This window comes from Balaenoptera musculus, chromosome 1 (assembly GCF_009873245.2).
Source record: "Balaenoptera musculus isolate JJ_BM4_2016_0621 chromosome 1, mBalMus1.pri.v3, whole genome shotgun sequence".
NCBI lineage: Eukaryota > Metazoa > Chordata > Mammalia > Artiodactyla > Balaenopteridae > Balaenoptera > Balaenoptera musculus.
Window position 1 is genome coordinate 87843829 of NC_045785.1, and position 22567 is coordinate 87866395.

General features: G+C 36.4%; 1 protein-coding gene across 1 annotated transcript in view; it reads left to right on the top strand.

Annotated features, from left to right (window-relative positions):
- Positions 1–243: 243 nt before the first annotated feature.
- The window catches only part of PALMD (palmdelphin), a 53638-nt gene continuing 31314 nt past the window's right edge, over positions 244–22567 (top strand). The window contains exon 1 of the mRNA XM_036859188.1: positions 244–727. Within this exon, the coding sequence (XP_036715083.1) occupies positions 683–727 (45 nt within the window). The 5' untranslated portion in view covers positions 244–682. The remainder of the gene's footprint in view (positions 728–22567) is intronic.

A 22567-nucleotide genomic window follows, 5' to 3' on the forward strand; every position in this document is an offset into this window, starting at 1 on the left:
AGATTCCAAAATTTGAAACAAACTGCTGAAGTAGGAGGGGAAGGGCAGCCTGATGTAAATTTACCACTATATTAAATTCTAAAGTTACTCTAGAATTTTGTATTCTTATCTAAATGCAATTAAAGGAAGAAAGGCAAGCAAGTGACTTGGCCCAGTCAAGGTAAGGCTTTGTCTTTGCATCTCTGGAGAACAGTACAGGTAAACAACTTTGTACAAATACACACAGACCCACACACGCAGAGATCTGGTTGTGCGTGGCTAGAGCAGAGGCTGATCAAGCGCTCAGTGCATGGGCTTCTAGTGCTACTCCTAGCAAAAAATGAATTGGGTAAGGAACAGTTAATAAGAAAATGTGCCTCGCTAACTGTGCACATGACAACAAAGAGCTGGCAGCTCCTGAAGGAAAAGGGCTTGTACGGCTGCCGTTCAAACTTGTCAGTCAGCCCGTGCCGGCAGCCTCAGCGGCTGCTTCCCCAGCATACGCTCGTTACATGTGTCTGGCCTGATCTGTACATCTGCTCAGAGACGCTCCTGCCGGGTCGGGGATTTCTGCTTTTCTCCACCGCTGCCAAAGCGGATTTCTCCCTGCTTCTCTGTCACCTCCACTCCTCTCCCCCAGGAGGCTCCTGCTTGATGGTAGTTTGGGACTTCCCTCACTGGCTGCCTGTCCTTGACTTCTAGAATGGAAGAAGCTGAGCTGGTGAAGGAGAGACTCCAGGCCATCACAGTAAGTCTTGCATGCAGTTATAACTCACGGAGGAGGGTGCTTATACGAACGACAGACGCGTTGCTAGCTGCCCCTGCCGCTGAGCCCCGTAAGTGGAAAAACAGAACTGTCACCTTTCATGGACGACAAGTCTCTGCCACTCTCTTAACCCTGGTGACCCGCTGTAACCCTTGGTTTTCCGAACCTGAGTACAGGGCAAATGTTCTTGATTTCCACAGAAACTGTGCCTATGTTTTCAATAGCAGTCAGAAGTTTTTAAGGCAGTTTGATTAACCTTCTATGTACCTTAAAAAAATGCAGATTTTCCTTAAATTTATATTCAACAAGCAATAGATCAAAAAACAGATCCCTAACTTGGAAACTTTTTTAAACAATTAATTCACCAAAAAGTTAAAATCTTTTAAAAGGAGGAGAGAAAAAGAAATAAAACAAATGACTTGAAACTTTTTATTTGTGGTTGTGGAAGTGTGCCCAGAAAGCCTAACAAAATTAAAATGAATGTCCTCGTACTTAAGCTAAGCATTAAACAAGAGAAAAGTAGGTAAAAGCATGTATCAGATTAATTCTAACATATCAGTTTCCAGCAGAGTCACAAACTGAATAAGATCCTGATAAAGGAATGCAATGCATGCAAAGCAATGGATTTGGAAAATATTTCGTTAATACCGGGAAGGAGAATAGTGCATTTTTTATGTTTGTTCTGGGAAAGAGTCAAAGTGTGAAATGAATTACTTTCCTTAAATGATCCAGCTTTTTTTTTTTTTTAATTTTCCAAAATCCTCTATTTGGAAGTAACCTGGAAATCTCTGGCACAATCACTTATCATTAGCTACAACTTATAATTTTTTTAAAGAAAAAAACACTTTGGAAATCAACATCCTAGTTTTGCAGCATTTTCTGCCACTGAAATTAACCGTCAGGAGTACTTTTTAAAAACTGATGCATAATATCACAGATGTGGATTTATTCATTTTAATGTATATTGGACATTACTATCTATAAAAATAACTCTTCATTGCCTTGTGAAAAGAAAACTGATGCAAAATCAGGGTGGGTAGAAAGATATTACTCTTTGTTCTTCAAAGTCCCATAGCATAAATTATTACTATGCTAAGCCCAATTTAGAATTTTTATTAGAAGGATACAATGTTTCAGTTCCACCCAGAAAGATGCAATAACTTGAAATATTTTCTCAGCCAGTGGGTAGGAACCAAAAATCCACAGATAAAATTGGCACTTTTCCATAAGACAGTGCTCTCGAAATGTCCAACTTCTAATTAGTACATTTTGCTTTCAGAAAACCTTGGTTTGGATTATTGTTTGTTTTGCTTTGTTCTTTTTTGTTGTTAAACTCAGCCACCATTTCAGCTGTCCTGCTTTTAGGGACAGGCACTGGGCCCTGCTCTGTTGTTTTTGGCGTGGGCCTTTTAGGTTACAGCTGTTGTCTAAAGGTTACTGTATTAGACTGTGTGAGTTGTGTGGGCACAAGCTCCGCTTTTCCTGATGCTTCTATCTCCTAATTAACTAAATTGAATCATGTATCCAATGAAATCCACAAGTAGCCCCTTGTTCCGCATTTTCCTTTTTTGAATCACAGCCCACCCTTGCTTCCACCCTTTTTACACCCGGTGCACCTTACAACTCGTACTAAAGCAGCATGTGTTCTAAAGGTATGACTGCATACAGTTATTCAGGAAAACTAGGAATTTTCACTGAGGGTTCCAAATGCAAATAGAGCTAGAACAAAAGTCATAATGCCTTAAATGCCTTACAAGCAGACAAGAGAATAAATAGGTTCCTGAATATACTGGTGTGCGCTTTTATGATCATTTAAAAAATAAAATAAAATAACAACTACTTTTGGGAATATTTCATTAGCTTAACCATATCCCATTAGAAAGAATTAAGCAAATCTCCAAAGTAAAATCACAAAGTAATTCTATTTTGGAAGTAAGATACTTGTATAAAGATTGTAGAGAAAAAATTGAGAAGAGTTTATGGGAGCAAATCTCCAATAGCGTACACCTCACCAGACTAAGTCCAGTCACATTGGTCACCACCTAAAAGGAAAAAATGGATCAGTGGTGTGTCCATGGAAACAACACATCCACTCATCTCCCTCCTGGACACCCTGGGAAATGCCAGCTTTCTCCACCCTTGCCTTACGCAGGAAGCCACCTCAGCTATTCCCCTTCCCCCTGGGGAAATGAAAACATACAGTGTCCAGCGAGTTTGCAGGGATTGTTTCACTTTTGGAAGTACTTAAAATCTTCAAAATCTCTGACCTAGACTAAAACTCAGAGACAATATCCTCATTTTAACTGTTTTCCTCTTATTTTCCTACACTGAAATAATTTTTACATACTTTAAGAACAAAATCATAAGACAATTGCCCAAAGTAACCCAACACAGCAACTCATAGGCACTTTGTTAGAAAAAATAAAAAAACTTTTGACAGTCTAAGAAAGATCTATTTGATTTTTATACTAAAATTTATCCCTCCAATTCCTGGCTGTGAAATGAAATAATCTTCACTGTTATATTTATTGCACATGACTTTGAGCGCCCAAAAAGTCATTATTTCCACTGCAAGGAATTTAAAAAACAAATGTATATGCCTATAACTTGACAGAATCAAGTGCCAGTCTTATTGTTCCTCTTTTTAAAAAATCAGATTAAGCGTAGTAAGTAGATGGAATGTGACACCAGCCTCTCAAACTGAAAACTAAATTACTGTGATGGTGCCATTCATTTCTCATTTCAGTAAGTTGAATTTTAGATTAGTCAGAAGTCCTTCTCAAAGACTTTAAGAGGGGGAATTCCCTGGCGGTCCAGTGGTTAGGACTCTGCTTTTCACTGCCGAGGGGGTGGATTCGATCCCTGGCTGGGGAACTAAGATCCCGCAAGCCACAGGGCGAGGCCAAAAAAAAAAAAAAAAAAAAAGAAAGACTTAAAGAGAATAAAGACAAAATTATGAAAGTACACAGAAATGATTGTTTAAAAGAAGGCACCTCATTTGGGTATACCAAACATGGGTTATATTTTGTACACTTACTCTCATGTTTCTCCTTCATTACTTTATCCATGTACAGGCGTACCTCAGAGATATTGCAGGTTTGGTTCTAGACCACTGCAATAAAGCAAATATCACAAAAAAGTGAGTCACACAAATTTTTTGGTTTCCCAGTAGAGATAAAACTTATGTTTGGACTGTATAACATAATGCAATAGTATTATGTCTAAAAAATAATGTACCTACCTTAATTAAAAAAGACTTTATTGCTAAAAACTGCTAACCATCATGAGTCTTCAGCAAGTTGTAATTTTTTTGCCATAGTAACATCTAAGATCACTGATCACAGACAAAGAAATACTGTATGTTTTCACTTATATGTGAAATCTAAAAAATAAAACAAACAAACAATTATAACAAAACAGAAGCAGACTCACAGACACAGAGAAAAAACTAGTGGTTACCAGAGTAGGGGGAGGGGGGAGGGGCAAAATAGGCAAAGGGGATTAAAGGTACAAACTATTAGGTATAAAATAAATAAGTTACAAGGAGGTAATATACAGCACAGGGAATACAGTCAGTATTTTACAATAAATTTGTATGGAATGCAATCTATAAAAATATTGAATTGCTAGGTTGTGCACCTGAAACTAATATAATATTGTAAGTCAACTATACTTCAATAAAAAAAAAGGACTGATCACAATGAAAAAAAAAAACAAAAGATCACTGATCACAGATCACCATAACAAATATAATAATAATGAAAAAGTTTGAAGTATTGCAACAATCAGCAAAATGTAAAAGTGATCAAAGGCTGTTGAAAAAACGGCGCCAATAGACTTGCTCCACACCCGGTTGTCACAAACCTTCAAACTGTAAAAAAAAAAAGAAAAAAGCAGTATCTATGGAGCGAAATAAAAGTGAAGCACAATAAAATGAGGTACACCTGTACCAACTCTTCACTTACTAAGTTAATGGTCAAAGTATATCTTAGCCAAAGAGTTTAGTTTTCAACTCTAAGTGGAAAACAGGGTACTTCAAACTAATTAAATATTACATTGATTAAAAAGTCTCTTGAGGCTTAAGTTAGTACATAGTGTTTTAACAAATAGCTGATTTTGATACAAAAGGAGAGCTACCCGAAGTAGGCTAGCGATTTGAAACGCGCTTTGAGTATCACCGGAACTGACAATACCAATGTCTCCAGCGTTCTCGGGAAGAGTGAGATGAAGGACTGAAAGAGATATCCCTACAGAGTTCCTCTCTGGAAGTAAACATGGTCCACACCAAAGAATGATGAAAAGGCGCAGGTAAATTTCCCTCAGAAATAGCAAGATCCCCTTATGACCAGCAATATCCTATACTGCTCACATCCTCCTCTACAAGGAACACGTTTTCTTATCTCCACTCCGATGGTGACATTAGAAAATACTGTTACTAAATAACATGCGGAGACTCAGACTGGAAAACTCCTAGATCTTAAACTGGCTAGAGATCATAGATTCACAAAAACAGTACTGTTTGGGGTGGGGGGGTTGAGCTCAGAATTCTGAGAACTAGAATCAATGTACAGAGAGAAAAACAGCTGAGGAGAAAATGGGGTAAGAATAAAGCTGATATTTTTACTCTTATCAAAGCTTAACCTTTAATGTTAGAAATGCATGTTATCCACTCATTCTCTCATTCCCTTTATTCAATTCATGGTTATTGAGCACTTACTGTGTGCCAAACCTCATGCATTCACATTAAAATAAGTGAAGAAAAGGGAATCAGGAGTGTCAGGAATGGTATGGGATGGGTTGCAATTTGCAGTAGCATGGTCAGGAAGGGCCTCATGGAGAGGGTGACATTTGATCATAGATGAAGGAGGTGCGCTTGGTCAAAAGTTAGACAACAGCAATAATCACAAGAACAAGCACCTGCCTAGGATCCATTTGGTAATGAGCCATTTAAAGGCCTGATGCTGGAATCTGAGCAACAGATTTGCCGGCCAAATATGCTCATGACGCAGAATTATCAAGAGCTCTCACATTTCCCCGGATCCACTCCCTATTTTGTTCCACTCCCAAGGAATTTTTTCTAGACTTGTAAACATAGGAATGTAGGAGGTAGAAAGCTCTTTATATACGACAGAAATCTACCCAATACAGAGACCACTATTAAAACAATAACATAAATACACACAGGTTCTATTAATAGTTAACTTCCTTAGCACATGTTTCCTCTCACTAGACACCCCACCTCATCTCGTTCTCTTTTTTTTCAATATCTGGGATTTTCTAACAGTTAATAAAACAGTTAATGACCTCAAAGCAGGACCTGCTACATAATTTGTGAGGCCTCGTACACAATGAACATGTGGGGATCCCTGTTCAAAAAGTGTTCAGAATTTCAAGGTGGTAACAGCAGAAGTTTAAAAGCATTCAGACTAAGCACTGGACCCCTCTGAGCATGGTGCCCTCACGTATGACTTCACAGGTCACATGTCCAAGAAGCCCAGGCTGGCCAGGTACATTTTTTTCCCTGTTCATTCTTCCTGTACAAATGAGAGCGTGAAAACAAGTGCAAGCCAGCCTGGATCTTGACAGAAGTTAGACCTTAACATGTGTTTGGATTGCTGTGTTATTTAGAGCTCTAAGGACTCCTTAAAGTAATAATGACTAAAAGGAAGCATAATGAACCATTGTTCCACTGTACCTCGTCATTAAGACAAAGTTACGGGAAGAGTTCCCAATTTGTCATGAGCATCCCAAGACATTCACATAAAGATGGTATGTGGAGATACAGGAATCTCCTAAGTAAAGATGTCCTGTGCCACTATATTCAAACAATAAAGCCTCCGCACAATTTTCCACAGTGCTATACTGAGATTACATGTTTCTTCCAGAGAGGGAAAGGTTTCTTCAAACAAAAGTACTATGCCACATTTCTTTGCCAAACATAATAGCCCACCCACAAAGGAGACCATGTGATGAGGTATAATAATTTTGATAGCTTATTAAGGAAACTGCCTTTTGATAACCAGGAGTGGTTTTTCCAGTGTGCTACAGAGTGATAATGCTACTTTGCAAAGCCCTCTACTGACAAGGATCCCCATGAACTTTCTCAACATTACTAGATGGTGAAAAGGAAAAGCTGCTTCTTTAGAAAACTGTTATTAAAACAAACCAGAGAGTAAGTCTAACAAGTCTAAACAAGTACAGCATAGTTCAGGCTAAAACCAAAACAGAGCTTCCACTTCCTAATCTAAAGTTTCAAACTACCTAGCTTCTCTTGAAATAAAATAAGAATATTTTAATTTATTAATTTATTTAATTTATTTAAATGGCAGTGGTGTCATTCTGGGAAGTTCAAGAAGTTTCCTCACCAGCAACCCTGTGACATGTCTATTTTTCTAAAACACCATAGGAGCAGTTTGAGTGAGATCTGAACTTACGGCTTTTATGTAAAACCCCAGTGACTGGATTCACTCTAACCATTTCAGACATAGAGCCAGGTTATTTTCTGAACCTCTGGCTTCTGTCTTAAGCATCAAGTTTTCAATGTGTAACTGCATCGATGATTGATATGGGGTGATACAACATGTTAAAAGGAGCTACAAGAGCTACTCAAAATCAATCTATGCTAACAAATATAGATATAAAGACATATCCTAAGCACAAGAATTCTGCGATTAAAAATAATAATAACACCAAACTCCCAGTCCATCCCTCCCCCACCCCCCTCTCCCTTGGTAACCATAAGTCTGTTCTCTATGTCCATGAGTCTGTTTCTGTTTTGTAAATAAGTTCATTTGTGTCACATTTTAGATTCCGCAGATAAGTGATATCCTATGGTATTTGTCTTTCTCTTTCTGACTTACTTCATTTAGTATGATAATCTCTAGGTCCATCCATGCTGCTGCAAATGGCATTATTTCATTCTTTTTTATGGCTGAGTAATACTCCGAGGTATATATGTACCACATCTTCTTTATCCATTCATCTGTTGATGGACATTTAGGTTGTTTCCATGTCTTGGCTATTGTGAATAGTGCTGCTATGAACATAGGGGTGCATGCATCTCTTTGAATTATAGTTTTAGGAGTTTGGGGTTAGTAGATGCAAACTATTACATATAGAATGGATAAACAACAAGGTCCTACTGTATAGCACAGGGAACTATATTCAACATCCTGAGATAAACCATAATGGAGAAGAATATTAAAAAGAATATATATATATAAACTGAATCACTTTGCTGTACAGCAGAAATTAACACAACATTATAAATCAACTGTACTTCAATTTTTAAAAAAAAGATGGAAAAAATAATAACAGTTTGGGGTTAACATATATACATTACTATATATAAAATAGATAACCAACAAGGACCTACTGTGTAGCACAGGGAACTATCCTCAGTATCTTGTAGTAGCCTATAATGGAAAAGAATCTGAAAAAGAATATATATATATATATATAACTGAATCACTTTGCTGTACACTTGAAATGAACACATTGTAAATTATACTTCAATTTAAAAAAATAAAATAATAATAATTAACCTATTCTTGAGTAGCATTTAGACTATAAAAATAAAAATAAAAACTTTCACATTCATTATCTCATTTGTCCAAACAGTCCTATGAGTATTTTCAAAAGCAGATGTTGCTATCCCCATTTTATAGGTGAAAAACCTAAGACCAAGGAAAGCTAAGGGATTAGTTAAATAGTAGAAAATGGCAGAGTCTCTGCTCATGACATCACAATAAATTCTAGTAAACTTCAAACCCATAAACCTCACCCTTGTTCAGAACTTCCTCTGTTGTTCACTCTTAATAAAGTTTGAAGTGGACCAAAGAGAAGAATCTATGGAGGTTCTGCTTCACGTAATCCCCTTTCTTAACCCAAACCAGTCCTTCACACCCTGCGGTCTCCTCTCCTCTTCCCCAGGCTGATAGGAGTAAAAGTGGGAAAGGAAAGAATGTGATGCCATTGCAGAAGCATTTGTTATGGCTTTAACAGGAATGGGACAGAATCATTTTTCGGAGCATCCCATATTCTAAGCCTCGGTTACCTTCTCCCCATCCCACTTCCATTACATAGTCTCTTCCCTTCCAGCCAGGATTTCTTAAGGCAAAGACATTGTTGCATCTCTCACAGCCCCCCAACACTGAGCTCCACACTAGCTGGAGCCCAAAAAACCCATCATGAATAAGTGAATGAGTGAATATCATCAAGCTGAAAGGAGGGAGACAGCTAATGATTGTCTGCCCAGCTAACAGTTGTTTTTTTTTTTACTGAAGACATGGCCAAGTTTATCATCACCCTTTGATTATTCAGGAGTTTGTTTTGTGTTTGTTGTTTATCCTTGTTTTGTTTTGTTTTGTCACAATTCATTAGAACAAACAGGAAAGGGTAGACAAAGGAATAAAAGAGTAGAACATAAACCAGATTCTATTTAGAGATCTGTCAGAATTTGTTGTAAAGCTGGGAAAGAAGACTAAATTTACTAAATAAAATAAGGTTTAGAAAATTTGTGCTTTTTAATTCACCCCGTAAGTAGTAGTGTTAACTACATCCAATTCCTATGGCTAACATAAGAATTAGGGTTTTTCAAAGCTAAATTCAGAAATAATCAAAGGACCAGGAGAAAACTTAGGGATTTCTTCATCCACATTCCCATCCCCGTTACACCATGCTCAAGAGATGCTCACCCAGCCTCTCCTTGAGCACTTCCAATATCAGGTGGATTAATACCTCCCAAAATACCCTATTCCATCTGAGAACAACTCACTGTGTTAAGAGTTCTGACATAATGTGCCAGAATCTAGTGTCCTTTAACTGCTTCCCAATCATGACTCTAGCCATTGAAGCTGTACAGCTTTATTTTCTTGATTTCAATCATTCCTCATATCACAGGCTCATTCTAGACACTCTTTTAAATGTCAGTGTCACCCTTAAAATTTGGTGCTGAGAGTTGAACAGAACACTCTGACCAGTACAGAGAGCTTACTGCTATAATTTCCCTTGTTTGGCTAATCGTATTTCTACAGATATATTTGGGAAGTGATAAGGAGTGGTATAAGGAGCATTATCTTTGGAATTATAGAAAATTAGGCTCAATACCAATTCCAACACGAGACCAACTTTATGACTTGGGAAAGCTGATAAACTCTCTGGTCCTCACTTCAGTGTCTCTAAAATTAATAATGAATTAACTTGAAAGCTCAGTATTCAGATACACAATGAATATACAAAAATCAATAGCTTTCTGAAAAACAATAATTAGTCAGAAATTGTAATGTGAAAACATCCCATTCCTGATAGCTACATTTTTTTAAAAACTGTTGAAACCTAAAAATAATCCTATTAAGAAAATGTGCAGAATTTATATGAAGAAACCTTTATGTTTTTATACCTACTAAGGAACTGTGCAGGATATATATAGTGAAACTTTACTAAGTGATATAATATATATGTCTAGAGAAGCACACCATTCCTTGAGGTAATGTTTGAATACAAAAAAAGCTGTCATATATTTTCAAATTTATTTTAAGTTTAATGCAATTCCAATCAAAATCTCTAACGAGGCATTCTTGTTCACTTCTGATGGCACCATGAAATTGCTAAAACAGGATAATTTGGCAATTGGTAAAAGAAAACTCAAAAACTGTTTTACCCTTTGACCAAGAATTTCATTAACAAGGAAATTTATACTAAAGAAAAATAAGAGATGCATACAAGATGGATTCCTAAGATGTTCATAGCATAACAGAATCATTTCTATAGTATATAGTACAAAAGTTGAAGCAAATTCAACGTCCAAAAATAGGGATTAGCTGAATAAACACAGTGCACATATAAATGTGTGTGTATATGTATGCATGTATGTGAAATAGAATAATGTGCATCCATTAAAAATAATTTAGAAAACTATTTAATGACATGGTATATCATTATGTTCATGATATATTAAAAAAATAAGATTACTAAGTGTGTAACAAACAATTCAAATTTTATATGAGCTATAATATATCATGCAGATATAAATCATATATAACAGTATCGATCTCTGATTATCTCTGGATAAAGATAATTACTATTAAGAGTAACTTTTAAATTCCATCAGGGTGTGTGGTTTTTTTGTTTGTTTGCTTGTTTGGTTGATTGGTTGGTTGATTTTTTTTTTTTGGTTTGGTAGGGAGTGATGAGGAATTGGTTGAGTTTTCAATTTAGTTTCTATTGGAATGTAACAAAATGATTCCAAAGTCCAACTGGAAAAATAAACTACTGCTACTAATCAAGGCATTTTAGAGAAAAGCAACAAAGGAAAACTTGCCCAATAAAATGTTAATTTATCTCATTGGTGCTACATAGTACCAAAATCTATAACTAAAGACACTATACAGATAACCTAGAGCCAGGCCCTAATGTACATTTTTTTTAGTGTAAATGATAAAAGTTAGTAAATGATAAAATTAGTAAACAAAAAAAGTAAACCAATAGGAAAGAATTCTTTGATAAAAATTCAGATTTAGTTTAAAATTTGGGAAAAAAATATTAGACCCTCAGCGTTTACCATAAATCAAAATTAATTAGGCTGGATTTAAGAGTTTTTTAAAAATTCTTTAGGAAACTGGAAGAAAATATGGATGAATAATTACTGTATCTCAGATAGTAAAAGATATTAAAAACATAAAAGCAATAGGAAAAAACTTTCAGTACTTCTAGGAACACCATAAATAAAATTTAAAGGCAAATAGGAAAAATTATTTACAACTAGTATGGCAAACAAAAGGTTACTATTCCTAATTCAAAGAGTTCTTACAAATTGTTGATCAACTAATTAATAGGCTTTACCCAAAAATAGGTAGCCATCACAAACAGGCAATTTTAAAAAATAAATAATACAAATAGCCAAGAAAATTATGAAAAATATTTGACCACACTAATATCAGAAATCTGATTAAGACATCAAAATAAGACACTATTTTTGCTCTACTTATATTGCTAAAGGATCTTTTACTTATAATATTCCTAATTAGAGTGAGGTAATGGACACTGTTTTGCAGAAATATAAGTTAAAATAACTTTTCATTGAAGTCCTTTTACCAATCTGCATCAAGAATTTTTAAAACATCCCTACCCCTTGACGAGCTAACTAAATTCTAGGGACCAATCCTGAGGAAATAATCAGACAAAAGTGGTCAAAATTTTACAAACAAGAAACTTCATCATACAACCACTTATAACAGCAAAAGATTCAAAACAACCTAAAAGGCAGAAAAAGGGAGACTGATTAAGCAAATTACAATACTCTGAATAAAATTCAATATTTTTATTAATAAAATTCAATTAAATGAGAAATGCTCACGACACAATATTAAGTGCAAAAGGTGGAACACAAAACTATGTGTATGGGCCTCCTTGCGTGGTTTGCACATGTGTGTTTGTATAAATTTGCATATCTGTGTTTTGGGTATACTGAAAAAAATATTGGAATAAAATGCACCAAAATGTACATAGTAGTTATTTCTAAAGTAGTGGGAGTATAGGAGATTTTTATATTTTTCTTTAAAGTTGTCTAGATTTTTCAACTGTTCTGCAATTAACATATCCTATAAGTTTCATAGTTTACATTTATTAATAACAAAATTAATCATTAATTTGGGCCCATTTTTCCTACCAGACAAGATGTTTGAAATCTTGGCTTGGTCATCTTCTATTTCATTGGTTCCCAAACCTGGCTGTTCATTAAAGTTGCCTGGAGCAGCTTCTACCAATAAGTCTTCCAGTGCACACCCACTTCACCCTTGAAATTCCGGTTCAGAAAGTTAGCTCAGTATGTTTATGTTTACTTTTTTATTGAGCTTAGTTTTTGTTTTTGTTTTTTTTTTATACAGCAGGTTCTTATAAGTCATCAATTTTATACACATCAGTGTATACATGTCAATCCCAATTGCTCAATTCAGCACACCACCATCCCCAACCCCCCGTGGTCTTCCCCCCTTGGTGTCCATACGTTTGTTCTCTACATCTGTGTGTCAAATTCTGCCCTGCAAACCGGTTCATCTGTACCATTTTTCTGGGTTCCACATACATGTGTTAATATACGATATTTGTTTTTCTCTTTCTGACTTACTTCACTCTGTATGACAGTCTCTACATCCATCCACGACTCAACAAATGACTCAATTTCATTCCTTTTTATGGCTGAGTAATATTCCATTGTATATATGTACCACATCTTCTTTATCCATTCATCTGTCGATGGGCATTTAGGTTGCTTCCATGACCTGGCTATTGTAAAAAGTGCTGCAATGAATATTGGGGTGCATGTGTCTTTTTGAATTATGGTTTTCTCTGGCTATATGCCCAGCAGTGGGATTGCTGGATCATATGGTAATTCTATTTTTAGCTTTTTAAAGAACCTCCATACTGTTCTCCATAGTGGCTGTATCAATTTACATTCCCACCAACAGTGCAAGAGGGTTCCCTTTTCTCCACACCCTCTCCAGCATTTGTTGTTTGTAGAATTTCTGATGATGCCCATTCTAACTGGTGTGAGGTGATACCTCATTGTAGTTTTGATTTGCATTTCTCTAATAATTAGTGATGTTGAACAGCTTTTCATGTGCTTCTTGGCCATCTGTATGTTTTCTTTGGAAAAATGTCTATTTAGGTCTTCTGCCCATTTTTGGATTGGGGTGTTTGCTTCTTTCATATTGAGCTGCATGAGCTGTTTATATATTTTGGAGATTAATCCTTTGTCCGTTGATTCATTTGCAAATATTTTCTCCCATTCTGAGGGTTGTCTCTTCGTTTTGTTTATGGTTTCCTTTGCTGTGCAAAAGCTTTGAAATTTCATTAGGTCCCATTTGTTTATTTTTGTTTTTATTTCCAGTACTCTAGGACGTGGATCAAAAAAGATCTTGCTGTGATTTATGTCAAAGAGTGTTCTTCCTATGTTTTCCTCTAAGAGTTTTACAGTGTCTGGTCTTACATTTAGGTCTCGAATCCATTCTGAGTTTATTTTTGTGTATGGTGTTAGGGAGTGTTCTAATTTCATTCTTTTACATGTACCTGTCCAGTTTTCCCAGCACCACTTATTGAAGAGACTGTCTTTTCTCCATTATATATCTTTGCCTCCTTTGTCATAGATTAGTTGACCATAGGTGCATGGGTTTATCTCTGGGCTTTCTATCTTGTTCCATTGATATATGATTCTGTTTTTGTGCCAGTACCATATTGTCTTGATTACTGTAGCTTTGTAGTATAGTCTGAAGTCAGGGAGTCTGATTCCTCCAGCTCCGTTTTTTTTCCCTCAAGACTGCTTTGGCTATTCGGGGTCTTTTGTGTCTCCATACAAATTTTAAGATGATTTGTTCTAGTTCTGTAAAAAATGCCATTGGTAATTTGATAGGGATTGCATTGAATCTTTAGATTGCTTTGGGTAGTATAGTCATTTTCACAATATTGATTCTTCCAATCCAAGAACATGGTATATCTCTCCATCTGTTGGTATCATCTTTAATTTCTTTCATCACTGTCTTATAGTTTTCTGCATACAGGTCTTTTGTCTCCCTAGGTAGGTTTATTCCTAGGTATTTTATTCTTTTTGTTGCAGTGGTAAAGGGGAGTGTTTCCTTAATTTCTCTTTCAGATTTTTCATCATTAGTGTATAGGAATGCAAGAGATTTCTGTGCATTAATTTTGTATCCTGTAACTTTACCAAATTCATTGATTAGCTCTAGTAGTTTTCTGGTGGCATTTTTAAGATTCTCTATGTATAGTATCATGTCATCTGCAAAGAGTGACAGTTTTACTTCTTCTTTTCCAATTTGTATTCCTTTTATTTCTCTTTCTTCTCTGATTGCCGTGGCTAGGACTTCCAAAACTATGTTGAATAATAGTGGTGAGAGTGGACATCCTTGTCTTGTTCCTGATCTTAGAGGAGATGCTTTCAGTTTTTCCACCATTGAGAATGATGTTTGCTGTGGGTTTGTCATATATTGCCTTTATTATGTTGAGGTAGGTTCCCTCTATGCCAACTTTCTGGAGAGTTTTTATCATAAATGGGTGTTGAATTTTGTCAAAAGCTTTTTCTGCATCTATTGAGATGATCATATGGTTTTTATTCTTCAATTTGTTAATATGGCATATCACATTGATTGATTTGCGTATATTGAAGAATCCTTGCATCCCTGGGATAAATCCCACTTGATCATGGTGTATGATCCTTTTATTGTGTTGTTGGATTCTGTTTGCTAATATTTTGTTGAGGATTTTTGCATCTATATTCATCAGTGATATTGGTCTGTAATTTTCTTTTTTTGTAGTATCTTTGTCTGGTTTTGGTATCAGGGTGATGGTGGCCTCATAGAATGAGTTTGGGAGTGTTCCTTCCTCTGCAATTTTTTGGAAGAGTTTGAGAAGGATGGGTGTTAGCTCTTCTCTAAATGTTTGATAGAATTCACCTGTGAAGCCATCATTTTGTTTGTTGGAAGATTTATAATCACAGTTTCAATTTCATTACTTGTGATTGGTCTGTTCATATTTTCTATTTCTTCCTGGTTCAGTTTTGGAAGGTTACACCTTTCTAAGAATTCGTCCATTTTTTCCAGGTTGTCCATTTTATTGGCATAGAGTTGCTTGTAGTAGTCTCTTAGGATGCTTTGTATTCTGCAGTGTCTGTTGTAACTTCTCCTTTTTCATTTCTAATTGTATTGATTTGAGTCCTCTCCCTCTTTTTCTTGATGAGTCTGGTTAATGGTTTATCAATTTTGTTTATCTTCTCAAAAAACCAGCTTTAAGTTTTATTGATCTTTGCTATCGTTTCCTTCATTTCTTTTTCATTTATTTCTGATCTGAACTTCATGATTTCTTTCCTTCTGCTAACTTTGGGGTTTTGTTGTTCTTCTTTCTCTAATTGCTTTAGGTGTAAGGTTAGGTTGTTTATTTTAATCTATTCATGGTTAAGGTAATTATTGATATGTATGTTCCTATTACCGTTTTCTTAATTGTTTTGGGTTTGTTTTTGTAGGTCCTTTTCTTCTCTTTTGTTTTCCACTTAGAGAGGTTCCTTTAGCATTTGTTGTAGAGGTGGTTTGGTGGTGCTGAATTCTCTTAGCTTTTGCTTGTCTGTAAATCTTTTGATTTCTCCATCGAATGAATAAGATCCTTGTCAGGTAGAGTAATCTTGGTTGTAGCTTCTTCCCTTTCATCACTTTAAGTATATCATGCCACTCCCTTCTGGCTTGTAGAGTTTCTGCTGAGAAATCAGCTGTTAACCTTATGGGAGTTCCCTTGTATGTTATTTGTCATTTTCCCCTTGCTGCTTTCAATAATTTTTCTTTGTCTTTAATTTTTGCCAATTTGATTACTATATGTCTCAGTGTGTTTCTCCTTGGGTTTATCCTGTATTGGACTCTCTGCGCTTCCTGGACTTGGGTGGCTATTTCCTTTCCCATGTTAGGGAAGTTTTTGACTATAATTTCTTCAAATATTTTCTCTGGTCCTTTCTCACTCTCTTCTCCTTCTGGGACCCCTATAATGCGAATGTTGTTGCATTTAATGTTGTCCCAGAGGTCTCTTAGGCTGTCTTCATTTCTTTTCATTCTTTTTTCTTTATTCTGTTCCACAGCAGTGAATTCCACCATTCTGTCTTCCAGGTCACTTATCCGTTCTTCTGCCTCAGTTATTCTGCTATTGATTCCTTCTAGTGTAGTTTTCATTTCAGTTAATTGTATTGTTCATCTCTGTTTGTTTTTTCTTTAATTCTTCTAGGTCTTTGTTAAACATTTCTTGCATCTTCTCGATCTTTGCCTCCATTCTTTTTCCGAGGTCCTGGATCATCTTCACTATCATTATTCTGAATTCTTTTTCTGAAAGGTTGCCTATCTCCCCTTCATTTAGTTGTTTTTCTGGGTTTTTGTTTGTTCCTTCATCTGGTACATAGCCCTCTGCCCTTTCATCTTGTCTATCTTTCTGTGAATGTGGCTTTTGTTCCACAGGCTGCAGGATTGTAGTTCTTCTTTCTTCTGCTGTCTGCCTTCTGGTAGGGGCTTAGTTTTATTTTTCTATCCCTTATAGGGCATTGGTTTTTTTAAAAAAATGTTAAGACAATCACTTTCAAATAAATATTCCTCTCTGTTCACATTTACACAAATTTCCAGAAGAAAAAAAATAAGAAATTTTGTCAAAAGTCATACTAAAACCAAGATATACTGAATTCCCATGATCTAGGTTCCTGTGCTCCTCAGTTTCTTTACCTGCATAAGGGGGATAAACGTGGTCCCTACTTCCTAGAGACTTGGGGAAAATTAAATAAATTGATACATTTAAGTGCTCTAAGTAGTTCCTGACACATAAAAAGCTCTCAATAAATGTTAGCTATTGTTACAACCATCATAATCGTCATCATCAGCAGATCTTAAAAAATTAAGCAAAAGAAATAGTCTTAAATGCTTTGTTTTTAATAACTGAATGCTATCTCTTAGACATTCCTTGTCTAAATACAAGACTATTTAATAATTCATTCTACAACTTTGCCAGGTATTAACCAATACATTCACCAGTCATTAAATATTCATAATTCACCTTTTTCTCTCTTCAAAAAACTGGGTCATTTGCCACTTGCAGCCTTCTGATGCCTCTTCACTTCACCCAAGATTCCAAGGCTACTTGATAATATTTTCCTGTCATGCCTATAAATTTTTCTGCTCCCTGATATGAAACCCATCAGAGTCTGAGCAGTTCTGTCTTCGGTGCTTTATATCCTCTTGGGCTTTGATTTCCCTTTAAGCATATTTGTTCTACCCTTTCCAGGATCAAGATTATTCTCCTTAATCAAAAAAAATGGAAGTAAAATAGGAGTGTAGTAGTTCTAGTTTATCTCTGACATGTTGATATTACACTCTGCATCTCAGCAGTAGTCTTTTTGCTCTCAACGTAACTTAAATATTGAATATATATATATATATTTACTTATACACACATGCTTTTTGTGTCCTCAGTGTTCTTCACATGCTTCACGTCTTGTCACCCTGAATTTGTACCTTATTTACATATTTGTACATATTTGTACCTATTACAAATGGGTACCACCTGTTTATCTGTATTCTTGGTTTCACGAGCTTTGGGGAAGCTCCCAGTGATATTAAGCTATTTAGTTTGGTTTTGTTTAGTTCTCTTTTCTTTTTACTTGAGATAATCTTTTAATTGTGTATCAATATTTCCATTCGTAAATTGCCCATACTTCATGATCTATCTTCCATCTTAAAATGTTTGCCTCTTTTCAAGAAATTTTTAAAATAATTTTTCAAGAATTTTTTTCAAGAATTTAAAAAATCTACTTTCATTGAAATGTAGTAAACCTCTAACTATGCTCAGGATTCAATTCTAGGATTGCATTTCACCAGGAAGTTTTGCGTTGTTGGTAGTATTTAAGTCCAAATAGTAGCTTCTATTATTGTTCTTTTGAGCCCTTAAACGGTGAAAATATCAGCAGAGGTAGTCAAGAAGTTACAAGATACTTCTATCAGAATGAATCTGAAACCATTTGCCTAATTGAATTCACCAAGTTCTATTATCAATAATGTCTAATTAATCCCAAAATAAATTTCCATATGGGTTCCCTTCCTCCAATACCTCTTAAATGTAGGTGTTTCACGAAGGCTCTGTCTTTAGCTCTCCTTTACATAAATATGTCTCCTGTCATGCTCTGATGTAGTCTCCTGGCCTCAGCTATCCCTTCCAAAACTCTGGCATCTTTATCTCTAGCTCTGACTTCCCTTCTGATCTAGCTCCATCCAACATTTCAACTACCTGCCAGATTACTCCACCAGGTTGTCCCAAAGACACCTCAACCTTGGTGTGAATCACCATCTTCCCTCCCAAACTCTCTTTCTTCTCCTGAATTTCCTATTTCTATTAGTGATTCTGTTCTCCTCTCAGTTTACCTGGATATAAAAGCCTTATACCCCATTTGACCTCTTCCTCTCCTGCATCCATATGTCATCAGTTGCCAAGTCCTGCTAATTTTAACTCCTTGGTATCTCTGACATCCACACCCTCTGTTACCTCTTGTTCAAGCTCTCTTGATCTTATGTATGAGTTGTAGTCTAACTGATTATCCCCTTCAAGTTGTCCTCCTTCAGTATCTATAAATCAGGCTATTTTAAACTTCTTAAAACATGGTTTTAACTCTATTATTCCTCTCCCTCTGAAAACCTTTCATTGCTCCCTATCTCAATATGTAAATAAATTCTAAACTCCTTTCCCTGCCTTTTAGTATTCTCTATTAAGGATTTATCCTCATCTCATTTTCTTATTTCATTTCCCACTACTCTCTGTACGACAACTTGGATTCCAGACTTGCTATTCCAAATAATGTCCCAATTTTCTAAAACAGGCCTTTGCTCACAATGAGCTCTAGAGTTGAATGCCCTTCCTCTCCACCCCCAGCCCTCCAGCAACTACCCAACATACTCTATTTGGATGCTACTTGAAAGCCTCTCCTAACCAGATCATCTAGAAACAACCACTCCCTTTTGCCCCTCAACTCTCACAAGACCTCACTTGTGCCTTAGTAATGACATTTATCACTTTATTTCTTAGACTATAGTTCCTTGCACAAATGATTTTCCTTCTTTTTTTTTTAATTTTTATTTATTATTTATTTTTATTATTTATTTTTCGCTGTGTTGGGTCTTCGTTTCTGTGCGAGGGCTTTCTCTAGATGCGGCAAGTGGGGGCCACTCTTCATCACGATGCGCGGGCCTCTCACTATCGCGGCCTCTCTTGTTGCAGAGCACAGGCTCCAGACGCGCAGCCTCAGTAGTTGTGGCTCACGGGCCTAGTTGATCCGCGGCATGTGGGATCTTCCCCGACCAGGGCTCGCACCCGTGTCCCCTGCATTGGCAGGCAGCTTCTCAACCACTGCGCCACCAGGGAAGCCCCTGATTTTCCGTCTTAAAGACAATGTAACCTCCTTGGTGAAAGTATCTACTTCTGAATAATTTTCAAACATAGCACAACTCTTAACATCACCTTAGCATAGCATTTATACAGAAGTCCCTAAGTGCTGAATAAATTAAAAATTAAATAACTCAGGATCAATCCTGCCTTCTTGATAGAGTCAAGCATTTTAGAATATTAGCTAATCATTAATCAATAATATCTCTAAAATACTCACACTCCTAAGTACTGTGCTTACTTTTATCAAGTATGTGATTGTAGTAATATCAATGAATCATAGATGGTCACAATAGCTTTATAGTTGTACAAGGTTACTAAATTAATTTTCAAAACAATTAAGAGCTAGGCTTTTACAGAATTGGAATTTGTGGGTGTCCGCTGCTAAAATATTCCAAGTCAGACAGCTGAAAATCTAGGCAATTGCTCATTGAACAAAACGTCTTTACTAGTTGAACACTGAAGAAGTAAACAGGACTTCTCTGATGGCGCAGTGGTTAAGAATCCGCCTGCCAATGCAGGGGACACGGGCTTGAGCCCTGGTCGGGGAAGATCCCACATGCCGCGGAGCAACTAAGCCCGTGCGCCACAACTACTGAGCCTGCACTCTAGAGCCCGCGAGCCACAACTACTGAAGCCCGCGCGCCTAGAGCCTGTGCTCCGCAACAAGAGAAGCCCGCGCACCACAACCAAGAGTAGCCCCTGCTCGCCGCAAGTAGAGAAAGCCTGCGCGCAGCGATGAAGACCCAATGCAGTCAAAAATAAATAAATTTATTTTTTTTAAAATGTATACAGAAATATGTTATTACGAACTGAGAGAGTGGCATGGACATATATACACTACCAAATGTAAAATAGATAGCTAGTGGGAAGCAGCCACATAGCACAGGGAGATCAGCTCGGTGCTTTGTGACCACCTAGAGGAGTGGGATAGGGAGGGTGGGAGGGAGGGAGACGCAAAAGGGAAGAGATATGGGAACCTATGTATATGTATAACTGATTCACTTTGTTATAAAGCAGAAACTAACACACCACTGTAGAGCAATTATACTCCAATAAAGATGTTTAAAAAAAAAGAAATATATGTTATTCATAATGGTTAACATTAATAAATATCTGATGTGCTGGATTATGACAGGTGTATATAGAGATGCTCAAGCTTCTGGGGAAATTCTGGGAAGCAGATGGCATTTCACATCCATTTATTCCATGATAATTGGGAAGGAAGTAGCTGGCTATGATAACTTTCGGTATACTAGCAATAGAACTACATGTAAAACATAATTTATTCTGCCATAACGAAACTAAATTGTTGCCATATATTTTTCAGTAATGCTTATAGATCTTTATGAAATTTGTCAAAAGGATAATAACTTGCTGCTGATGAATATCTTATGAGGAAAAGTACTCCTATCTTAAAATAGAGTCATGCCCATAACATTATAAAATTACCTTCTTAACTACCTAGACTGATATGAGAGAGGCATCACATTACCTCTGAGTGACAAAACATTGGTATTCCTTAGCAACCCTTCGATAAGCATCGTGTTGCCAAAACACTTAGACGCCCTGCCTCTACCCACAGCTTTCATTAACTTATTACTAACCTCAGGATGAAACAAACAACCCAAACTGATTACCGGCAGTGGTGGGGAAGCGTTGCTGGGTTCAGCAGTCACGGTCACACGTACATAACGTGCTCTTTTCTATGGGCTGTCCACGGAGAGAGGTGGGCGGTTTGCACACCAGCACGCAGGGAACTAAAAATGTGCTCCTTTCTAATGAGGGGCCCTCCTCCGGCGCTGGTTGTGCTGGTCTCCAGACCTCAGTACTTCCCGATAGACAGGGCAATGGGGAAGATGTGAGAAGCTGGACTAATTTCCCACTCAGGGAAATGGTAGAGTGAATTGGCTAAGAGGCTGAACTCAGATTGCCTGGCTTCAAATCCTGGCTCTGCCACTTACTAGTTGTGAGAACCTGGATTGGTTAGTTAATCTCCGGAAACTTCCATTTCCTCTTCTATAAAATGAAAATACTACAATATCTCTTTGTTATCATGACTATTAAGTGTAATATTATTATATCTGTGTTATTATGACTATTAAGTTAAATAGTGCCTGAAAAATACTTACCAAAATGTTTGGCACAATAAGTTAAAATATTACCAATATTTGCTTGGTAACAGTTTTGAGATATAATGGAGAACTGACTCACAGAGGTCTTCATAGTTTTTATTCCTAATGACCAGATTTCATCCAAACAAACAAGTGAATCTGAATATCCATGCTTGTTGCCTAGCTCTTTTTTTTTCAAAAGAGCTGTTTATGAAATTTAAAAAACAATACAGATGAGGTCATATACACTTCTTACACACAAAGAGAAACATGACATAAATTTGGACAACAATGTATGTTCAAATGAATGCTGTTACATTCAACAAATATACCTGAACTTATACATCAAAAAGGAGATTTACCTTCAAAGGAGTCACATCAGGAAGCCATGCACTTGTTTCAATAATGCTGCCAAATATTTTTGGAATTCCCCCTTCTAAATTACCTCCTGAGCCTGCTTCAAATTCTTTTAGATGTCTTCATTGGAAACAAATGTTTACCTTTGGGAGTTTTCAATTTTGAAAGCAGATTTTAAAACAACTCATAAATAAGATGGAGGACAATGTCACCTCTGGTCAAAAAATAAGGAAATAAGGGCCTTTTTGCATGGCTTGCAAAACGTCTCAAACAACTCCAGACAGGGAATCTCTAAAACATTTCAGACCAATGGAACCATTATCAGAATTAGTGTGTTGCTTTCTGTGTGATTAACAGATTATGTGTTTATTTACTTAATTGTATTAAACAAATA